A 19182-nucleotide genomic window follows, 5' to 3' on the forward strand; every position below is an offset into this window, starting at 1 on the left:
AATGCAGTGTCTGCCAGCTCCATGGCTTTATAGGGAGGATCTAAGAAGCCTGACTCAGAGAATTCTCAGTTACTAAATAAATTCCTGTTGGGTCAGTCCTGCTGATAAAAGACCTAAGCAGAAAAATCCTCTTATTATGTATTTAAAATCTTGATGATGATGTTCTGGGGTCTACCACCTGCGTGCTCTGAAGAGAAAGATGCAGTTTTATTTTAGGAGCAAAAATGCACTGACATAGGGGTTCTGAACTGTATAAAGTCAGGGTGGAAATAAGTAGCTATGAGTTCTGCGGGTGCAGTTAAGGTGAGGCTGACACAGGCTTCTAGTGAGCGGCTCAGAATTGACACTCCAAGGGAGAAAGTCCTTGCTTTGCTTGTCTTTGTGTTTCACAGCTGAACTGGCTGTTTATGGTTCAAGGACTAAGGGTTTGGAGCTGAGTGAAGTGGGAAATCACAGAGACAGGGTATTCTAGATGCACATGTGCAGCAGGGACACAGGCGGGGATGGATGGGTGGGTGGGGAGGCTCTGGGTTATCTGTTATTGGTGGTGGAGTTGATGATTCAAGTCGATCAAAACTGCCTGGCATGTTGAGGAAGCTTGATTGAAAATTGCCTACTTTTAAAAATAATTACCCTGTTTATATTCCTATTATTGTCAAACAGTCCAAAACCTATTCATTTGGTAAAACTAGAGGTTTTCAGGCCCTCCTACTGTTTCCTCTTGTTATTGTACTTTTGTTCCACAGCTACAGTGGAGGCACCACGTCCTAGGCCTTGCATGTGCTGGTTTGTTCCTCTCTCTGAGTAGCTGCCGTTTAATGGATGCAGACATGCACTGCTCTAGACCTGGCACTGTGTATAGTGATGCTCCCTTTACGTGCATGCCAGCACTGCGCACTGTCTCCTCAGGTCCATTGTCTGTCCTACAGTGGTTTCTGGAGGTGGTGTTGGGGTGTAGGAGTTTTGGATGTTAAACCTCCTCCCAGGTTCCACAGGCCGCCTCTTCACTGCCCACTGTGAACAGGCCAGGTTTCACAAGGTGTCTCTGTGACTGCTTCTGTTGTTTGTCCAACAAGAGTAATCAAGTTCAGTGTCATAAAGACCTATACTTTCAATTTGTTTTATTTTATTTTTTTGGTTTTGGACTTGATACTGGGTCTCCAGTCTATTTTTATTTATTTATTTTTGTATCTGGTATAAGACAGTAGCCCCACATTACCTTTCTGTGTGTGGCTAGGTTGCTCTTCTGTGCCGTTTGATGAAGAGACTGTTGTTTTCCATTGGGTGCTCTTGGGAACGAGCATGGCTTGATCACGTGTCAAAGGCCTGTTCAGGGCTGCATTTTGTCCCACTGGTCTGTGTGTCTGTCTTTGTGTCAGTAGCTCACCACTTGGGTTATCTTTGCACTTCAGTTTGGAATGAAGGAAAGTAAGACCCCAGCTTTGTCCTCTTCTCTCCAGAGTCATTTGAGAGTCCACACTTCTGTTGAAATAGGTTTTTCTTTTTATGCAAAGAAAAAATGTCATTGGAATTTGAACAGAGATATCATTAAACTGTTGATTGGGTGCTACGAGAGTAGTAATCTTCCAGTTTGGGGACTCCATCTACATGCCTTTTAAAATTCTTTTCATAAATGTTTTGTGATTTAAAGGGCTCAGGACTTTTACCATTGTTGAAGAATATTATTGAATTTTCAAAGGCCTATGTAGAGGCTGGAGGATGGCCTAGCAGTTAGGAGCACTTCTTGCTCTTGCAGAGGACCTGGCGTTGATGCCCAGCGAACTGGCTGTAACTCCAGTTACTCACATCTTTTTTCTGGCCTCAGTGGGCACTGGGCACACCTCACGATGCACAGACATAAATGTGGGCAAAACACTCATAAATATAAAGTACAAGTAAATAAATCTAAAAAATAAAGCAAAACAAATATTATAAAACCCTCGTTACACTTCAGAGATATATTGATATTTATATTTGATAACTGAGGATAGAAAAATTAATCCAAGTCTCATGTCAAAGGAAAATTTGGGTCAAGGAGGCTGAGAGAAGACCTTTCTTTCATCAGGGCCCTTGTCATTCTTCTCAGGGAGCCACCTCTGACCGGCTTGGGTGTTTATTATGTTATCACATATCATGTTAAACTTCTTTGTATTCTCATACAAATATATCTGTTTTACAATTCTGATATGATATATTTACTATGCAACTTGGACTTCTGATTTTAGTTAGACCATTGAACATATCAGAAAATGTGTCATGTTTTAAATTTCAGATATAATTGACAAGTGAAAATTATATAATTATAGTATATTGACATTGTTTTTAATGTTTACTCTATACTGTGGAGGTAACATTTCTACATTGATGGTCCCCACATTTAGCTGCTTACTATGAACTTTGGCTATTTCAGAATATCGCTGAGAACCTGGAGTGTGAATTATAAGCCTTAGTTCAATACAGCAAGCTTGGTGATGGCCCAGGCGTGAGGTTTACAGCAGTCTGTGCCATCTCATTCAGAACAGATTTTGCAAGGAAGACAGTGTGTAGTGTCCAGTCTTACTGATTGCCCAATAAAGCAATTAGTGTTCACACCTATATCTAGAAAATTACCAAGTTGGGTGGAGAGGACACACTGGGTAGAGTCAGCGTCCTCTGCACTTCCCTTCTGATGACTTTAGAAAGGCTTTTATTTTGCTTTGGTTTTGGTCCAGGCCAAAATAAGAGCGCAGTAACCCACTTACGATGACTAAAATCTAGTAGCGATCCTTCTTCACTTGCTGTTTGGCTCCTGTAGTTTCGGGAGTGTTTGTTTAGCTGTGTGACTAACTTCTTGAGGATTTAGCACAGACAGGAATCTCCATTGAGAAAACACGCTCCTTCTTGCCACTGCTGGCTATTTCTGTGTTTATTGTCTATTGGGAAGAGGTGATCCATGTTCACAGCCCACCCACCCCACACTTGAGCTCTTCTGCCCATGGAGCATGCTCCCCAGACCTTACGGCTTGCTTCTTCTGCCTTTCCCCTCTCCAGGGTCGGGGTCTTACTGCACTCTGTAGAGGTTTTGCGGTTCGCATGGCTTTGTTTTCTTGAAAGCATGCTTTAAAGCACAGTGATTCCTCGTTGGTTGGAAGTGTGTGTTTGTGTGTGTACGTGTGTGTGTGTGTGTGTGTGTGTGTGTGTGTGTGTGTGTGCGTGTACATGTGTGTGAGTGCACATCTGTGTGTGTTCCTCAGTGTATATGTCTGTAGGTAAATTTATTTGATGCATCTTAGAATCATAACAAGTAATCAGTAACTTCAGCCATGTGGGTGCATCTTGAAGACTCCTTTTCTAGGGTGTATTCTTGAAATTCTCAGAATTTCCCATCACCGCACAGCTAGGACTGAAATGGAGCCAGACACTAAGTTGTAGCATTTGCCGGGTTCTCTCCTAACCATCCCTGGAGCCATCTGGAGGACTTCCACTGTCGTGGCTTCTGTAAGCCAGACTTTCTGTGAGCTGCTTCTCGGGATATGCAGAATTGGAGGCCAACCTCGGGAGGATCTTTCTGACATCGTTCCTGTAGCTGGTGAAGTCCCGAGAACATACGTCTTATATTTGATCTTGGTTATACCTGTCATTGCATTGAAAGTTTTAGATTTGTGGATTGACATAGAAAAACCTAAGTGGGCCACTGTGGTAGATCTGTTAGTCACAATATTGATGGTGATGGTATCTGCTTTTAAGGACATGCGTTTCAAGTATGCACAAAATGCCGGCATGAAAGGGTCAATTGAGAGGCCCGGGAATTATTCAGCTATAGACATAAGCTTTGATGAGGTCATGGAGGAAAGTTGGAAACACTGCACTTTCAGTAGCTCACTGACAACTACGGGATGCTCTTCTGAGCTCCTTTCCCACAGGCACTGCAAGGCACACTTAGACCTACATGGAAGTAATAGTCACCGATTATTAAGCAAGGACTTGGGCTAAATACTTAACCCATGTGACAGTGAATACGTGAAGCAGTTCTGGAATTATCTCTGTGCATCCACGTACCTAGGGCGTTTGGAAGGCTGTATATTAAAAAACCTGTGTCTGTATTGTGAGAAATGTAGTTCTTTTCAGTTTTATCATGAAATGGTTCTGCATGGACTCTGGTGTTCCATGGCTCCTATCAGGTGTGCTGTCCTTTGTCTGCATGTATTAGCTCTTTTCCTATCAGCCCCCATGCTTAGCGTGCTCTGTGTAACCCCAGCACAGTGTGTCAAACACTGGCTCTCAGCTCAGCTGTATGCTAGTCACCCATGGGATCCCCAGGAGCAGCTCCTGGGCCCCAGGCCCAGAGCTCCTGATATTTTTAGTGTGGTATAGGCATCTAATTTTTACCAGACCACCTATATGAGTCTCTGTCACAAATCAAGAGCCCTGTGTCCTTTCTGCCAAAAGGTTGCTGTGACTTTCCTAGGAATAGCTATAGGTTAAATTTGAGACTTGTTAGCTGAGGCTAAAGTGTAAGTGCATTAAACCAGTAGACTGCTGTCTACTGACTAGCTCAGCTGACAATACCTGGGGCAGATTAGGTCATGGGGCTGAGGGTTTTTCTTTCTGTTTGTCTCCCTGACCCTGTAATGTATTTTTCTAATTTTATTTTTGAGAGTTTGTTTGTTTGTTTGTTTTTCTCTCTTTTAATTGCTTGTGGAAATTCCCAACCTGAAAAGAAGTTGGGGAGGGTCCATGTCAAAGCTTTCTCTCTCTCTCTGTACCTTTTAAAACTCGTCGTCTTTCTTGAGCCTTGAAGACCAACGTGACAAGCTGACTTTTCTACATGGAAACATCAGCGGAAGCGTGTCTTGGGTGCCCTCACCCAAACAGGCCAGAGGGGCTAAGCGGCCCTTTTACTGCCTCAGTGTTGTACTTCAGCTTGCATAAAATTGAAACCTCTTTTGAAGTTTTATTACATAAAGTTTGCAAGAGGAATTTTTGTGAAGGGCAGGGTGACTCTTTGGGAGGAGTTGCGATTTCATCCTGTGACTGCGTCTTCTCCCTTGTGGTTTCTGGGTGGTTCCTTGCCTTGTTGTGCTCCTCTCAAGCATAAGTGTCAGGCTGGCATGGACAGAGTTTACCTTGTTGCCCAAAACAAACTCCTGAGCCGTATGTCGTGGGGAAACTGAGGTTGAAACTCCAAAATTTGAAGCCCAGAAAGAGCCAAATACTTAGTAGCTTCCCATAAACATTTCTGACATCTGAAGTCCCACATGGTGCCTATATCCATATGTGTTCAGAATGATCTTTCTCAGGCAAAAAAAGAAAGTATGAATTCCAGAGGCTCTGGGTTTTGGAAGGTAGGGTTTACAATAGATTTTCTGTCTTGGTGATCAATTGACAAATACTTTTCTAGGCAGGGGAGATGCCTTCAGACTTAGAAAATGGATAGTAAGCAGATGAGGTCAGTGACTGGGGACACTGTGGAATGATAGCCTCTGAATTGCCAATGTCAGTGTCCTTGTAGTGACTCAACTGGGTGTGGCTTCTGGTAGTTCATATGCAAGTGTGGGTGAGAGTGAGAGACAGTTGACTTTACAACTCATAGCAGAGTTTTATTTTAAACCCCTTTCCACACTGCCCCCAAACCTCAGGGAATTTCCCACAGTGAGTGGATCAGCTGGCCAACCTGCAGAGCTCTTGATTTCGAGATGGCAGTTGTGCTGTGGAGATTAGGGTGTGACATTCCAGGAATGTGTTCCGCTGAGACAAGCCGAGATGTCAGAGACGCGTCTGGTCAGCTGAGTCCCACAAATAAAAGTTCTCCCTCCCTGCAACTGCTTAATCTTATTCCCACTCTCTCTTCTGTGTCCATTAAACATCACCAGGACTTGCTGATGCTACCCACTTGAAGGTGGCGGCACACGGCGTTTGCGCAGTCTTTAGCCCAATGCCTGTGAAAGTTTCTCTACAGACAGGAAGGGAATCAAGCTCTACCAAGTCTTTATTTAGTGAGTGGGAACTGACAGCACCAAACAGTCATTTCCTTTGGAAGCTCACACCTGAGGTGATCTAGCTTTTGTTTTTCCTATGTTGGTCTGCAGACTCTGACCATCTCAATGTTTGTCTTGGTTTTGTGTTTGAGGTTTCATCTAACCAGGTTTAAATAATATAATGGATCAATTCTTTCTTGTTTTTTTTAGAGAATAGAGGAGACAAAAGTATATACAACTTTTCTTTGAATGATAAAAGTGAGTCAGGAAATACAAATATCTTTCCTAATGTTCTGTAAGTGGCTAAGTTAGGATTTGAACCCAAGTCACAATTCCCGGGCTGCCAGTACCTCAGTCACCCATACTCTGAGGACAATGGGCTCCTTGAAGGAGGCTAAGTTTAACTAAGAGTCTTCCCCAGGTAATGTTTCTGTTTCCTCCCCTGCAAATGCAGTTATTAAAGTAATTTGGTGTGAAAACAGGTCATAAAAGAAGGGCTCTTTCAAACTTGCTTTCTGTTACCAGGAAGGTAAAAGGGCCTCTGAGCAAATCGTTCTTCTATTTTGAGTCCATTGAATGAGTTTTACAGGAATGCTGGTAGCTGCTTTTCTCTCTGAAAGCCTGTGTGGAAATATAGATTATGTATTCTTGATAAACTCTTGTTAGGATATCAAGAAGGGATGAGATTGAGCAGCTTCTGGCTTAAGGGCAGTGAGGGCTGGGAGCAGAAGTCACTTCTTCAAGGGTCAGGGTTTATGGCATCTCCAGCATAGCTTTATCTGGTAAGCCCTGAAGTTTGCAAACATAGTCATCAAAGAGAATATACATAATGTGTAATCTGTTCAACTTCTCTCTGAGAATTTGCCAGAACTATTTCCAGTAGTAAGAAGTTAGCAGTGTCTCCTCAGCCATTGTCATATACCAGTTAATGTTCTATGTGGCCAACACCACTGCTTGTCTGCTTGTGCGTACTGTCCTTAAAACTCAAGTTCCTGCATTGTGGTTGCTGTGGGCTGTTATCAGAGCCAGCCATAGACTTGGAGTTTGTGACTTCAGGAGGCCCTCTTGTCAACCATGTACCAGAACGTGGAAGGAAGGAACAAGTGTGTCTTGCAACACATGTGTCCTTCCCCAGTGACGCATGGTCTTACCCTGGGCTCTTCTTGAAAGCTCTGGGGTGAACCAGAAAGCTACATCGTTTTGCTTGTTAAGGAGTAAAACTTGTCCTCTTAAACAACTGAGGTTTTGGTGGAACCCAGCTGGCCAGGAAGTCTTAGCTTATGTTTTTGTAACCTCCACTTTTAAAGGTGCCTTTGCACAGGCTTCAGGTGGGTCTTACAGAGACAGTGAGGACAGGGACCCAGTGGGAGAACTTTGGCCTTCACCTGTAATTTGCCTATTGACTCAATTCCCAGGCTAGCAGCAGGCCTGCTGCCCAGTGAGTGCCTCAGCTCCACAGTGAGGCTGGGACTCCTCTGGTAGAGAGAGAGCTCCTGTGACACTTCTGGTTTGGCTTCTCTCCCAGATGATTGAGCTGTCCTGGCTCCCAGACGATGGTTTCTGTCATGTGAACAACACAGACATCCTCACCAAGAACACTGTTCTGTTGGCTTTAGGGATTTATACTGTGAACCATGAGGTTAACATATTGAGTCATACCACTAGACCTGCCAGTTTTTCAGGGTGAAAATCTAGTGGTGTCCTTGTCTGCTCTCCCCATGAAAGGTGGTGAGGGAGGGGGCAGGGTTTCTGGCAGGATCTGGGGCAGGGACTTGGAAGCACAATTAAGAATGTATGTACTTGGGGCTGGGGATTTAGCTCAGTGGTAGAGCGCTTACCTAGGAAGCGCAAGGCCCTGGGTTCGGTCCCCAGCTCCGAAAAAAAGAACCAAAAAAAAAAAAAAAAAAAAAAAAAAAGAATGTATGTACTTGCTGGTTGAGTCCTGGTCTGGTCTGAGGGTGTTTGTGCAATTTGGGCCCCTTCCCCCTCATTTAGAGAGAACTAAGGAAGACCCAAGGAAGAAAATCCATAGGTTTGGATTTTCAATTTAGCTTCTGTGCCTGCCTGGATGACCAGTGGACTCAGAAGTACTAATCATCAAGGGGTCCTTGGCTGTTGGATGTTAGGAATTTGTTTTCCCAGGTGTCTGGGTGGGATCGGAGTGGGATGCCCTCCTCATTTTCTTCTTGCATTAGAGAACACTGGGATGAGCGAGCAGAGACTACTGAGTGAATTTCCCAGAGCCACTCCAAGACATGGAACATCCTTTAGGGACCGAGTGTGTGGGGAAGGGCGGTGCTGTCTCTCCACTGCAACGCCCTTTCCGTTTCCTGGTGGAAAGGATGTTGAAACTTGCAGGGTTTCGGATGCTTCTGCAACCTTTGACTGTATCCTATGATTCTTTGGCATTTGGAATCTGCTGTCCTTGGGAAGAGAAACCAGACAAGAGGAATGTGAGAGGAGAGGGATAGCCAGAGAAAGAAGCAAGGCTGTCTTTCCCTTTCACGTGTTCTTGATAAGAGGTCTGGAGTAGGATCGCTGTAGCCCAGACTGCATTGGGTGCCCTGAAAACTAAACTGACATTGGAGGAGGCACTGAAAGCAAGTGATGCGGCAGCTGGAGTGGAGACAGAGCCCCGCCCCTCCATAAGGTTCTCATGCACGCAGAGTTCGCCCTTGGACCTCTGTCTGTGCGTGTGACTTAGACTTATTTTGACTCAGAAATTTCAGAGATCATTTGAAATGCTTGTAATTTGGTGTTGAGATCTTTAACTGGAGAATTTACTGTCAAATAGTGTCTTGGCTAAAATAGCAGAACTGGAGGACAGAAGGTCCCTTCTGAACTTGTGAGTACATGCAGAAACTCTGTTGGCTCCTAGGGTAGTGGGTGGCTAGCAGGAGCTTTGTGCTGCTGGCTCTTTTCCTGGTCCCCACCTGTGTAGGCCTAGTTTCCTTTGTACCAGCTCTAGGTATAGAAAAACCTTGTGAAGATCGCCAGTGAGTCATCTCATCTGCTCCCTTGGTATGGACAGACATCTTTAAAATGTGTGGCAGAGGTCTCCGATGAACCAATTTAAACACTGTACAAATCAGTCCAGCTTACATGGGGCACTCGTGTGTCCTGCTTTATGGAAAGCAAATGTTACGTATCCCCTGTGCTGTCCCTGGCATTATCAAAGGGAACGTGCTAGCAAGGGTGCTCTTACACTTGGAGCTTCTCGCCCATTAGAAAACAAAAAAGCCTAATCATCTTCCTCTCCATCCCCTAAAACTGGCTTTATTTTCTGACCATTGCGGTACTGAGAGGTCTTGCTTGTCTTGTTGAAGAGCAGCACAAATGAGTCTGACTTTGAGCAGGACCACAGATGGCTTGCATTTCTCCCTTTGCTCAGCAAAGTGCACCTGCTCCAGACCTTTAGCTTTAATTGCTTCCTTGTGCTCAGCATAGCCATAGTCATCGGTAATGCTATAGATGGATTGCATCGGGATGTCCCAGAGGTGACTTCTTTCTCTGCCCTAGTGCCAAAAGCTGAGATTAGAGAAGTGTTTTGGTGAGGGCCCAGCTGTCAGGGTGGAATTCATCCTTTCTTTCAGATTGATCTCATTAAAAAGGAGCCAAAAAGTGACACACAGTTTCCTCGTTCAGCAACCACACATGCCCTCTCTACTCAAGAGACGGGCCAGCTGCCCTGGTCCCCGTCATGTCCTCCAGGCTGTGAACTCCCAGAGTGGAGCTCCAGCAATGTCTCAGGCTCTGTCTGGCATGTTGAGGGGACGCAATGAAGATAATGAATAAAAAAAATATTTTCTTAAGCAAAGGATTTTTTAAGCGTGAGGAATTGGGGAACTACCTAAAGGATTTTGTGGTGAGTCTACTTCCTATGGATCTTATTTGTGAATGAGGTGACAGAGAAGCGATCAGCCAGTTTTCCCAAAACTCTTTTGCTCTGCTCCAGGGAAATGTTGAACACCTGGAGGGTGAGTCACATCTGCAAAGCTATTGCCAGCTTCAAAACCCTGACTAGTGGCTAAGGAGTGCTCAGTGCTCCCGTTGGTTATAAATGTTCTGGTGTTGTAAAACCAGATCGATCCAAAGACAGTTGTGGTCAGGCCATCTGATCATGTAGACACTTATGCTTTGTATTCAGCAAGCATTTATTAAAAGGACACTGATCGCCAAGGTCTAACAAGATTTAGTCCCTGCTCTCAGCATCTCTGAGACTAGCGGAAAAACAGATGTGAAAAGCACTGCTGTGTGTGTACAGTAGTGTGGCAAGTAGTGTCCCTGTCCCATAAAAGTGGCATTGTCGGAATGAATCCTGAAAATGGTCTGATGAGGAAGGAAAGCATAGGTCGTTGAGATGGCCCAGAAGATAAAGACATTCACTCACTGCTGTTACTGATGACTTGAGTTCAAGCCCTGGAACCCATGGGAGATGGAGAGAACCAATCCCTGAAAGTTGTCCTGTGTGTGCACATATGTGCACCTAAAAAGGAAAACAGCCTAGTCTAATAATCTATGGGCTCAGCCATGCAACTACTACGAAGGACTGATGGCGGCATGTGTCCACTTGTGGTTGGCCTAAGCTTACGCAGTGTTTGGGAAGTCGGATGATGAGGGCAGGAAAATCCAGTCGGCCGGGGCTGGCATTGCAGCGTGTGAGCCATCTGAGTTTGGGCCTCTGCCCTCACCAGCTCTCATTACTCACATCCTGGGCTTCTCCCTGACTCAGTTGTGCCTGTCACCTCCCTGATCCAGGCCAGTGCACACACTCCTCCAGTCTGGAAACCTTTCTACTGACATTTTTCTCCTACTTTATCCTTTAGGTCTCAGGTAAATGTCACTCATCAGGTGAGGCCTTCCTGAGCACTGTTTGGATCAGCTCAGTAGATGAAGTGCGTGCCTTCAACGGTGCATCACAGCTCGTTAGCCTGCGGTCCAGGGCCTGCCTGGGCAGACCACCTTCCTTTTTTGTTCTGTGAACTAAGAATGGTTTTCACATATTTGATGGTAGCAAAAAAGTTTTAAAAATACTGTTTGTGGATATGCTAAAACATCTTTAGAGTTTTTAAAAATCTTTGTTTTGAGAGAGGGTCTCACGTAGCTGAGACTGGTCTTGAACTCACCGCGTTGTGGTTCATTGTCCTGGACCTTCTGATTTTCCTGCTTGTACTTCCCTAGTGCTGGGGTTTCAGGTGTACACTACCAGATCTCATTTTCCATGGTGCTGGAATGAAACCCTGAGTTTTGCCCATGTTAGTCTGCATTGCCCCAACTGACTTGCATCCCCAGCCTTGGGCGTTATAACCTTACATGAAGTTCATGTTTCACTTTCTAGAGTGGAGTGTTATTAGAACGTGGGCTCACCATGTTTACATATGTCTGTGGCTGCTTCTGTTGGAAAATGGCAGCACTCAGTGTTTGTAGCAGAGGCCAAATTTTCTACAGCGCTTACAGCATTTACTGTCTGGCCATGCACAGGAAAGGTCTACCATCTGGCCTGAACACGAAGGGCCAGAGAGAAGAAACTATTGAAATCATCCTGTTGGGAGGTGAAAGGTGGCTGCCTCAGGCCAATACCCTGACGTTGGAGAGGGTGGAGCCTGGGATCCAGCCTGACAGAGCAAGCAACTTCCCCGACTTCTCTCTGCACATCCCACACCTCACTCCCTGCCGGCCAGATTTTCCTGTGTGAACACCTTTGCTTTACCAGCAAACCAACTCTTCCTCAAGCTTCTCCAGTGGCTCCGGCCTCCTCAGCTTCATCTTTCCAGAGGTGACGGGAAAAGGTTCTGGGTGTGACGTGCTTGGAGAAGCAGTTGGATCTGTGCTCAGTGAAGTGCTTGAGGGGGAGAGAGCCTGTGCAAGTGGCTCCTGCCTGAGAGGTCAAGTGGATGATTGCTTTAACTTCCTGTTTTGATCTGTATCTGGGGATGCGGCTCTGAGAAGTGGCCATCCAAATATGTGGATGAACTGGCTGCCAGTTGGACATCTCAGCTATCTCTGTGCATCATGGGTAATTTAAAGATGCATTTAATCAGTTGTGGTTCCAGTGAGGAACTGGCTTTCCAGTGAGGAAATCTTGACCTTTGGGCTTTACTGAAGCTAAGCACAAATTGCCGTCAAGGCAAAGTAGTGCTCTATACTAAAATTATTTCAATCAGGTTCTGACCTGTTGTAGACTGCAACTTATTGCCCATGTTAGGATTAGTCACCCCGTCATACTCTAATATTTATAGGTGGTGTTTTCCTTTTAAAATTTGGAAACTGTCTTGGACTGAAGTTTAGGTCCTAACACTATCTCCTGGTCCTTCAATATGACCAGAATGCTGTGTAGCCTGAGTTATGTAAATCAACATAGAAAACGCAAAGGAAAACCTCTGTCCCAAAATGTTTGGGTGGTCTGTGTGTGAGGCATTAAGCAGCACTCGCCTTGGGTCTTTGTCCTCATGGAATAGACTCTTCAAAGAGGGGAGAAAGATCAATATCACAAATTACTGTAACTGTCAGTCGTGGCATCCTGAAATGCTATGACGGTTCAGACAAGTCTAGCTGGGTATTTAGCAAGACTGCCTGGAAGATGTGTGTAAACTTCTCAACCTCGAAGCCCGGGTGGGAACCTTAGGACCTTCCAGGTGCTACCCTGTGCATATTTCTATCTATTTCATTTTCTTGCCTTTATTTCCCAGAAGTCTAAGTACTCCACCCACCATACAGACCTTGACCTGAATAATCTTATTTACTGTTAACAGGCTCCGCAGGACACTGACCTGGCTTCCAAAGACATTGTGGTTCCTACCATTTTGACACAGACTAAAGACAAACACCAAGAGTTGTAGTTTAATGAGATCCCTTGACCTAGTGTGCACCAACTGCCTACCTGTGTGGAGTACAAGACGAGAGATTGGCTGGCATAGTGGTTCTCAACCTTCCTAATGCTGCAATCCTTTAATACAGTTCCTCATGTTGTGATGACCCCAACCATAAAATTATGGTTGCTAGTTCATAACTGTAATTTGATACTGCTTTGAATCGTATTGTAAATATCAGAAATGCAGGACCCCCAAAGGGGTCCTGACCCACAGATTGAGAAATACCAAGCTAGAGCCTTCATAGTTGATTTGAGATATCTGTGCTATATATTATATATATAAAAAAATCCATTTGCAACAGATTACAGGGGAAACAACCAGTCCTTCCCACAGGAGTTCTGGCAAGCTAGTTGTCCACATCACCATACCTTGGTTAATTTCTTCCTCTTCTTGGTTCTTTTAGAAGTGCTAGGGGAGGAATTTGGGACCTGACACATCTGTTTTGAGTCTTTTTAACAGGCATTTTTTTTTTAACACTCATGTCCCTCTTCTAAAGCCAGTAAATAATTGCATCAATTTTTTCTTAAAAAAAAAAACCCTCTTTTCATTAATGGTGAAAATAGCACGTCTTTATTGTAACGATGTGGGGTACACTAGAGGCTCTATGTCTTAAAAGTCCAAAGTGACCACACACGCCACAGAGCCAACTGCTACTCATGTTTCGATAAATTTCTTTGATCCTTCTTATGCTCATCCATGTGGATTTTTAAAATAAATATGTGATACTACAAATCTATAGTTATGACCGTGTCACTGAGTATCTTCTCACATAGGGGCCACTGTGACCCACCATCTTTGTACTATAATAATGTGTTTTAGGTGATTTCCATCATTGTCACTTATTAAGTGTTTCTGTTTTTTGGCTGTTTAGATAATGGTTGTGTGTGTGTGTGTGTGTGTGTGTGTGTAAACATCTTTGTGTCTCTGAACATTTAAGGATATATTCTATATTCCCAGAAGCAGAAATACTAGGTCAGAATGTGTACCTGTTTTAAGGCTTTGATGAGTTGCTTTAAAATATGCCGAGCCAGATTCCAGCTGCCATCTGCCCATCACAGATGTGTCTCACTGCCTAATTGCTCTGGAACAGGGTGGAAAGATGTTGACAAAAGTCATGAGAACAAGGGACAAGAAACTGAGAGGAGTACAAGATATCGGGGGACATGAAGAGTGGCCTGTGAATAAAGTAGGGCATGAGTAACAAGACAGAAAACACAGGGAAATTGGGCTGAGATCCGGTGCGGAGCACTGAAAGCCACTTTAGGATAGTACTGAGGAGCTATGAGCAGAGTTTTGAACAAGGAAGTGAGGGCCCAGGGCTCTGCCTTGGGAGATTGAGGATGTAATAGACTGCCTCAGGCCATTCCTGCCTAATTCTCTCCTGCTCCTTTCTCTCTGGGCACTGTTTCCCAGGCCGGGTTGGCCTACTTCCCTGCTCTTTTGTTAAGAACTGTTTGCAGATTCTCCCTGGGTTCTTTCTGCCGGTTTCCCTGGAGCTGTCTGGCAGGACGTGCCATATTACCTTCATTTCAGTAATTTGACATACTGCTCTTCACAGGCTCTAAGTTCCCATGTCTGAATCCTTAGGTGCTCACTGTGTATGGGGCACAGCAGAAGCTGACAAACATTGTCAGAGGACTCCCAGTACTGCATATGAGTTGTTTAACACTATACATGCTTACCTTAGGCAAAGGAATGCATGCTGCAGTTCAGTAAGACGTTAGATGTCTCAGCCCAGGTTTTATTTCAGAGCCAACATGGTTGCCCTGTAGGCATCCCTCCTTCCCTTCATGGCCTAAGGACTTGGAGTTGCAGATGCCCAGAAATCATGCACACTCCTGCATATCAGACAGCTCCACCCCAGAGGTGTTTGGAAGTCTTAATTATGTATAAGAACATTTATTCAAAATATTAATGAGAAAACCATAAAATTGGTGGTGATATCTACACACAGATTTGCAAGATATTGTATGTTGATATTTAATGTTTAAATGACATTTAAACATTTATTTTTAAAACTTAAGGACAAAAACAGAAAAAAAAATCTCTCCAGAAGTAACTATTTTTAATTGTTTCTAGTCAATGCCCTGTGTTACTTTGTATTAAGTTCAACAGTCCGGTATAATACATTGTTCTTCAGGCCAAACTTAAGAGCCCAACTTTCATTCTCACGTCCCCCAGTGTTTCTAAACTTTTTGGTGTAGTGCCCTTTTAAATGAGCTTGAATATTAAAATTCAGCATTCCTTAAGTATATACTATCACGGCTCCTCCTTCATAAAATAACATAGGATAATTCCAATTATTGGCAACTGCTGTGAGGAACTCCCTCCTCCCTGACCTGACACTTCCCGCCCCCGAGGATGGAAGCTTAGTGCAGGAAACATGAAAGATAACTGCTGTACACAAACCTCCGGCCTCGTCAAGAAAGTGCTGGTGCTTTTAGGAGGATTCGGCTGTGCACTGCTACTTTACCCCTCTCATAGAGAGAGCTGCCTGGGTCTCTCACAGTTGGGATCGGTTGGCTTTCAATTCCACCTTGAGATGGAAACGCAACTCTGAACCTGTTCTGTATTATCACTTAGATCACTCAAGGATAGGTAGAGGTAGGCTTTTTCCTCCCCCTTGGGCCTTTTCTTGTCTTTTAGGAAGTGCCTGTCATCTGTGTGAGTGGACAGACTGCTTTGTCAGTAATTGTCAGCAAGGTGTCATTTCATCTCTGCAGTCAGCTGCCCCTGCTTCCGGAAGGGCTTGGCATTCTCTATAGTAGCTGTACCGTCCCTCTCGGGGATGCATATCAGGTGTTTACATTTTGATTTATAACAGTAGCAAAGTTACAGCTATGAGGTAGCAACAAAGTACGTTTATGGTTGGGGGTCACCACAGCATGAGGAACTGTATTAAGGGGTCACAGCATTAGGAAGGTTGAAAACCACCGCTCTATAGGCTGCCCAGCAAGTCACCTGTCCACGACTCTTCCTTACCCTCCATGATGCTTGAGACATGGTGTGCATCCCCTGCTGTGCATGCTATGCTAGCCAGTGGAGAGCTGGCTTCTCCTATCTGTTCCCACCTCCTGATAGGGGTAAATCAGGGCTCTGGGCCTGCTTACCATGCTGCTTTTACTTGGGCCCGTGCTCCCTATTTGAACTGTGCTCATGAGGGAAGCCTTGAACTCACTGAGCTGCCTCCCAGTGCTTGCTTTCCTGTCTGCGAGACTGCTCTTAACTCCGTGGTAGTGCAAGCATTGGGGATGTGGGCTTTCTTTAACTTGGTCTCTCACTAGACTGTATCCCTTGGAAATAATTCTGAGACAAAATAGGGTTGCAATTCAACTCTTTAAAAAAAATACTTTTATGGTAAAAACTCAAAGGGGTACAAGATAGAAAGGCAGAGTCCCAACCCTTTTTACTTTGAGATACATACATTAGTATCTGTGTATATATTCATAAATCTTTTGAAAACACCCTGTAATCCTGCAGTGTAGAGTATATACTCACGTGGCATTTGAGATTCGCTTTTTTTTTTTTTTACTTATATATTTGGATGTCTTGTTCTGTTTAATGAATTCATCATATTGTAGTGTGTGGACATGCTATAATTAATTTCAATGTTTCCTTTATTGGTGGATTCTTTTGTCTTTCTGTTTGAAAATCTCTAATCATATATATTTTTTTCCCTTGATTTGCCATTAACTTCAATAATGATAAACATTTACAGAGTGACTCCTGTTTCTGGCACTAGACAAAGTACGTCAGGTCATGTGCTTGAGTTACGGTGATAACTATCTAACAGGAAGACACAGGCATAGAGAACTTAGACCTGAACATGTGACAGCCACAGAAATGCCTGAGCATTTATTCAGTATTACTGAGTCAACCCGCAGGGGCAAAGGAGAGTTTGAAGCAGGACAGTGAAGGATGCGTGAGAGCTGACAAGAAGAGCGGCAAGTAAAGGCGCTTCCACAAGACCTGACTTTAGTGCGTGGTAGGAGGTCAGAGCCGACTCCCTCAGATTGTCCCCAGACTCCACACAGGCACTGTGACACACACGTGCCTCCCCTCAATATAAGTAAATAAATGGAAGAAAAAACTATGAAGTTCTAAGGTGAAAAAGGATAATGAGATTTCCTAGGGACCAAAGAAAAATCAATCATTGGATTTTTCCTCCCTGTGGTTGGTGTTTATTTTGAGATCGTAGTATAATTATGACATTTCTCCCTTCCTTTTCCTCCCTCCCATAAATCCCTTCTGCTCTCCTTCAAATTCATGGTCTGTTTTTTTTTTAACCAATTGTTACTGCATGCATGTATATACGTATGTATCTTCATACACTCATGTTCCTAAATATAACCTATTGAGTACAGATGTTGCGTGTTTTCAGGGCTGACCGTTTGGCACTAGGCAACCAATAGGTAAGCTCTTTGGGAAGAGTACTTCTCCCATTCCCAGCTTCTCTCAGTTGCCTATGGTTCTCTGTGTCAGGCTGAGGCCTTGTGGGCTTTTCCAAATGCAAGTTGGCCTGGTTGTTGATGTCCTCCTTGTTCTACTCACATCTGGGCAGTCACGTTGGCAAGACTTGATGGGTGTGGCTTGTGATGTAATGTAACTAAGGAGACCCAATCTCACAGTAAAGTCTCCGATCCGCTGGCTCTTAAAATTTTCCTGGTCCCTATTCTGCAATGGTCCCTGAGCCTTAAGTGTGGGAGTGTTTTGTTGATGTGTCCGTTGGAGTTGGGCTCTGCATTTTGGTTGGTTATGGTTTTTCTGTAGTGGTTTCTGTCTGTGACAAAGAGAAGCTTTAGAAACAGTGGTTTTTTGAGGAAAAGAGATTTCCTACAAAGAGTGGCCATGGGCAGGACAGGTCAGAGAGTGGTGCAGGGTGCAGTGGCTGCAACTGCACTGGTACACAGGTGGCCTAAGGAAGCATTCAGCAAGCGAATGGAAGGGCATGAGTTCTCTTCCCAGTGAGATGCCGCCCCTAACCCCTTTCTCCTGCAGGGTCTACACATTGCCAGAAGCACGGGAACTCTCTTTTGTATTACATTGATTTTTCAAAATTTTTATTTGTCATACTCAACCATGTCATGTTTTCTTTTCACAGAGTGTTGTAATATCAAGAAATAGGAGAAAATTCAACCATGGCCCCAAGGAAGAGAGGCGGAAGGGGGATTTCATTTATCTTTTGCTGTTTCCGAAACAATGACCACCCAGAAATCACATATCGGCTTAGGAATGATAGCAACTTTGCACTTCAGACAATGGAGCCAGCACTGCCCATGCCCCCTGTGGAGGAGCTGGATGTCATGTTCAGTGAACTTGTGGTGAGTCTCCGATGCCCATGCTATCATGGTTGATAAGTCAAGGGAGAAGAGGAGAGGGTGATGGCTTGGTTTGCTCCCTGTGTCTGAACCCTCACTGTCCTCACTGAGATATGAAGTGTGTGTGTGTGTGGGGGGCGTGGGGAAGGTATGTTGAAAAGGGTTGTATGACTCTACATCCCAGGGTTTGGTTGGTGCCTTGTGTAGGCAGAGGGATTTCAACATTTAGTGTTCAAATAGTGGTAGGTAGTATATTCACACTTGCTCTTCCTAATTCATTCTTAGTCCTCAGGCTCATACTTTGAGTGTGTAAGTAACTTGTGCATCTACTTCATACCTTCTGGTATCCCCCATTAGCCTCCGACCCCCAACACACACACTCCCATTCAGTAGTATTAGTGGAATTTGAAAGCTAGCCATGCTTTCCAGCTTGTCTTTGATCTTTCGTGAAAGACATTAGTCCCTAAGTACAGCATCATTACTTAGACTAATGATAGGATTGGAGTAACAGCTGCTGTGGGAAACTTTTTATAGATACCATCACACTGCAGAGGCCACTGTCCTCAGAGGAGATTGTGGAGCTGGCGTAGGACCTTCTCATCAAGAGATGCAGGCCGACTCATCATCTTCACGTCAAGAGGACATTATGGCATAATTTAAAGAGAGCTGGTGCAGAGATCAGCAAGGCCTTGCCTCGGTTTACTACTCTGAGTTTGCCTATTTGTGTATAGAAAGTCATGTGATTTTTCTGAGCCCATTTTCTGAAAAGTGTAGGGGAAACACCTCCTCTCAGGTTTGATGCAATATAGAAGCCAGAATAGGCCACAGTAGGTAGGGTCTTGTGCCTGACTCTTAAAGGTGCTCAGTGACGTCACAGGAGTGCTGTCTCCTCATGGCCAACATTTCCTAGTAGAGTTTGTTCTCATTGGACCATGTTGATTGTGTGACCGGAACTAGAGAGTGTGGCCTCTTGCTTGACTCTTAGTGCAGAGAATAGCGCGTGTCGCTGCCCGCCAGGGGACTGACACTGCTGTT

The 19182-nt window shown here is 44.4% G+C and overlaps 1 protein-coding gene across 10 annotated transcripts in view; it reads left to right on the forward strand.

Moving 5' to 3' along the window:
- Daam1 (dishevelled associated activator of morphogenesis 1) overlaps positions 1-19182 on the forward strand; it is a 160529-nt gene that overhangs the window by 45781 nt on the left and 95566 nt on the right. For 7 of the 10 annotated variants that reach the window (XM_063261925.1, XM_039112262.2, XM_063261924.1 and 4 more), the window contains one exon: positions 17931-18150. In XM_063261925.1, the coding sequence (XP_063117995.1) occupies positions 17968-18150 (183 nt within the window). In that variant the 5' untranslated portion in view covers positions 17931-17967. Of the gene's footprint in view, positions 1-2276; positions 11974-17930; positions 18151-19182 lie in introns of those variants that run through there. The other 3 variants (XM_039112264.2, XM_039112266.2, NM_001108030.1) reach the window with 3 other exon arrangements.

The sequence above is a fragment of the Rattus norvegicus genome, chromosome 6 (assembly GCF_036323735.1).
Source record: "Rattus norvegicus strain BN/NHsdMcwi chromosome 6, GRCr8, whole genome shotgun sequence".
Classification (NCBI taxonomy): Eukaryota; Metazoa; Chordata; class Mammalia; order Rodentia; family Muridae; genus Rattus; species Rattus norvegicus.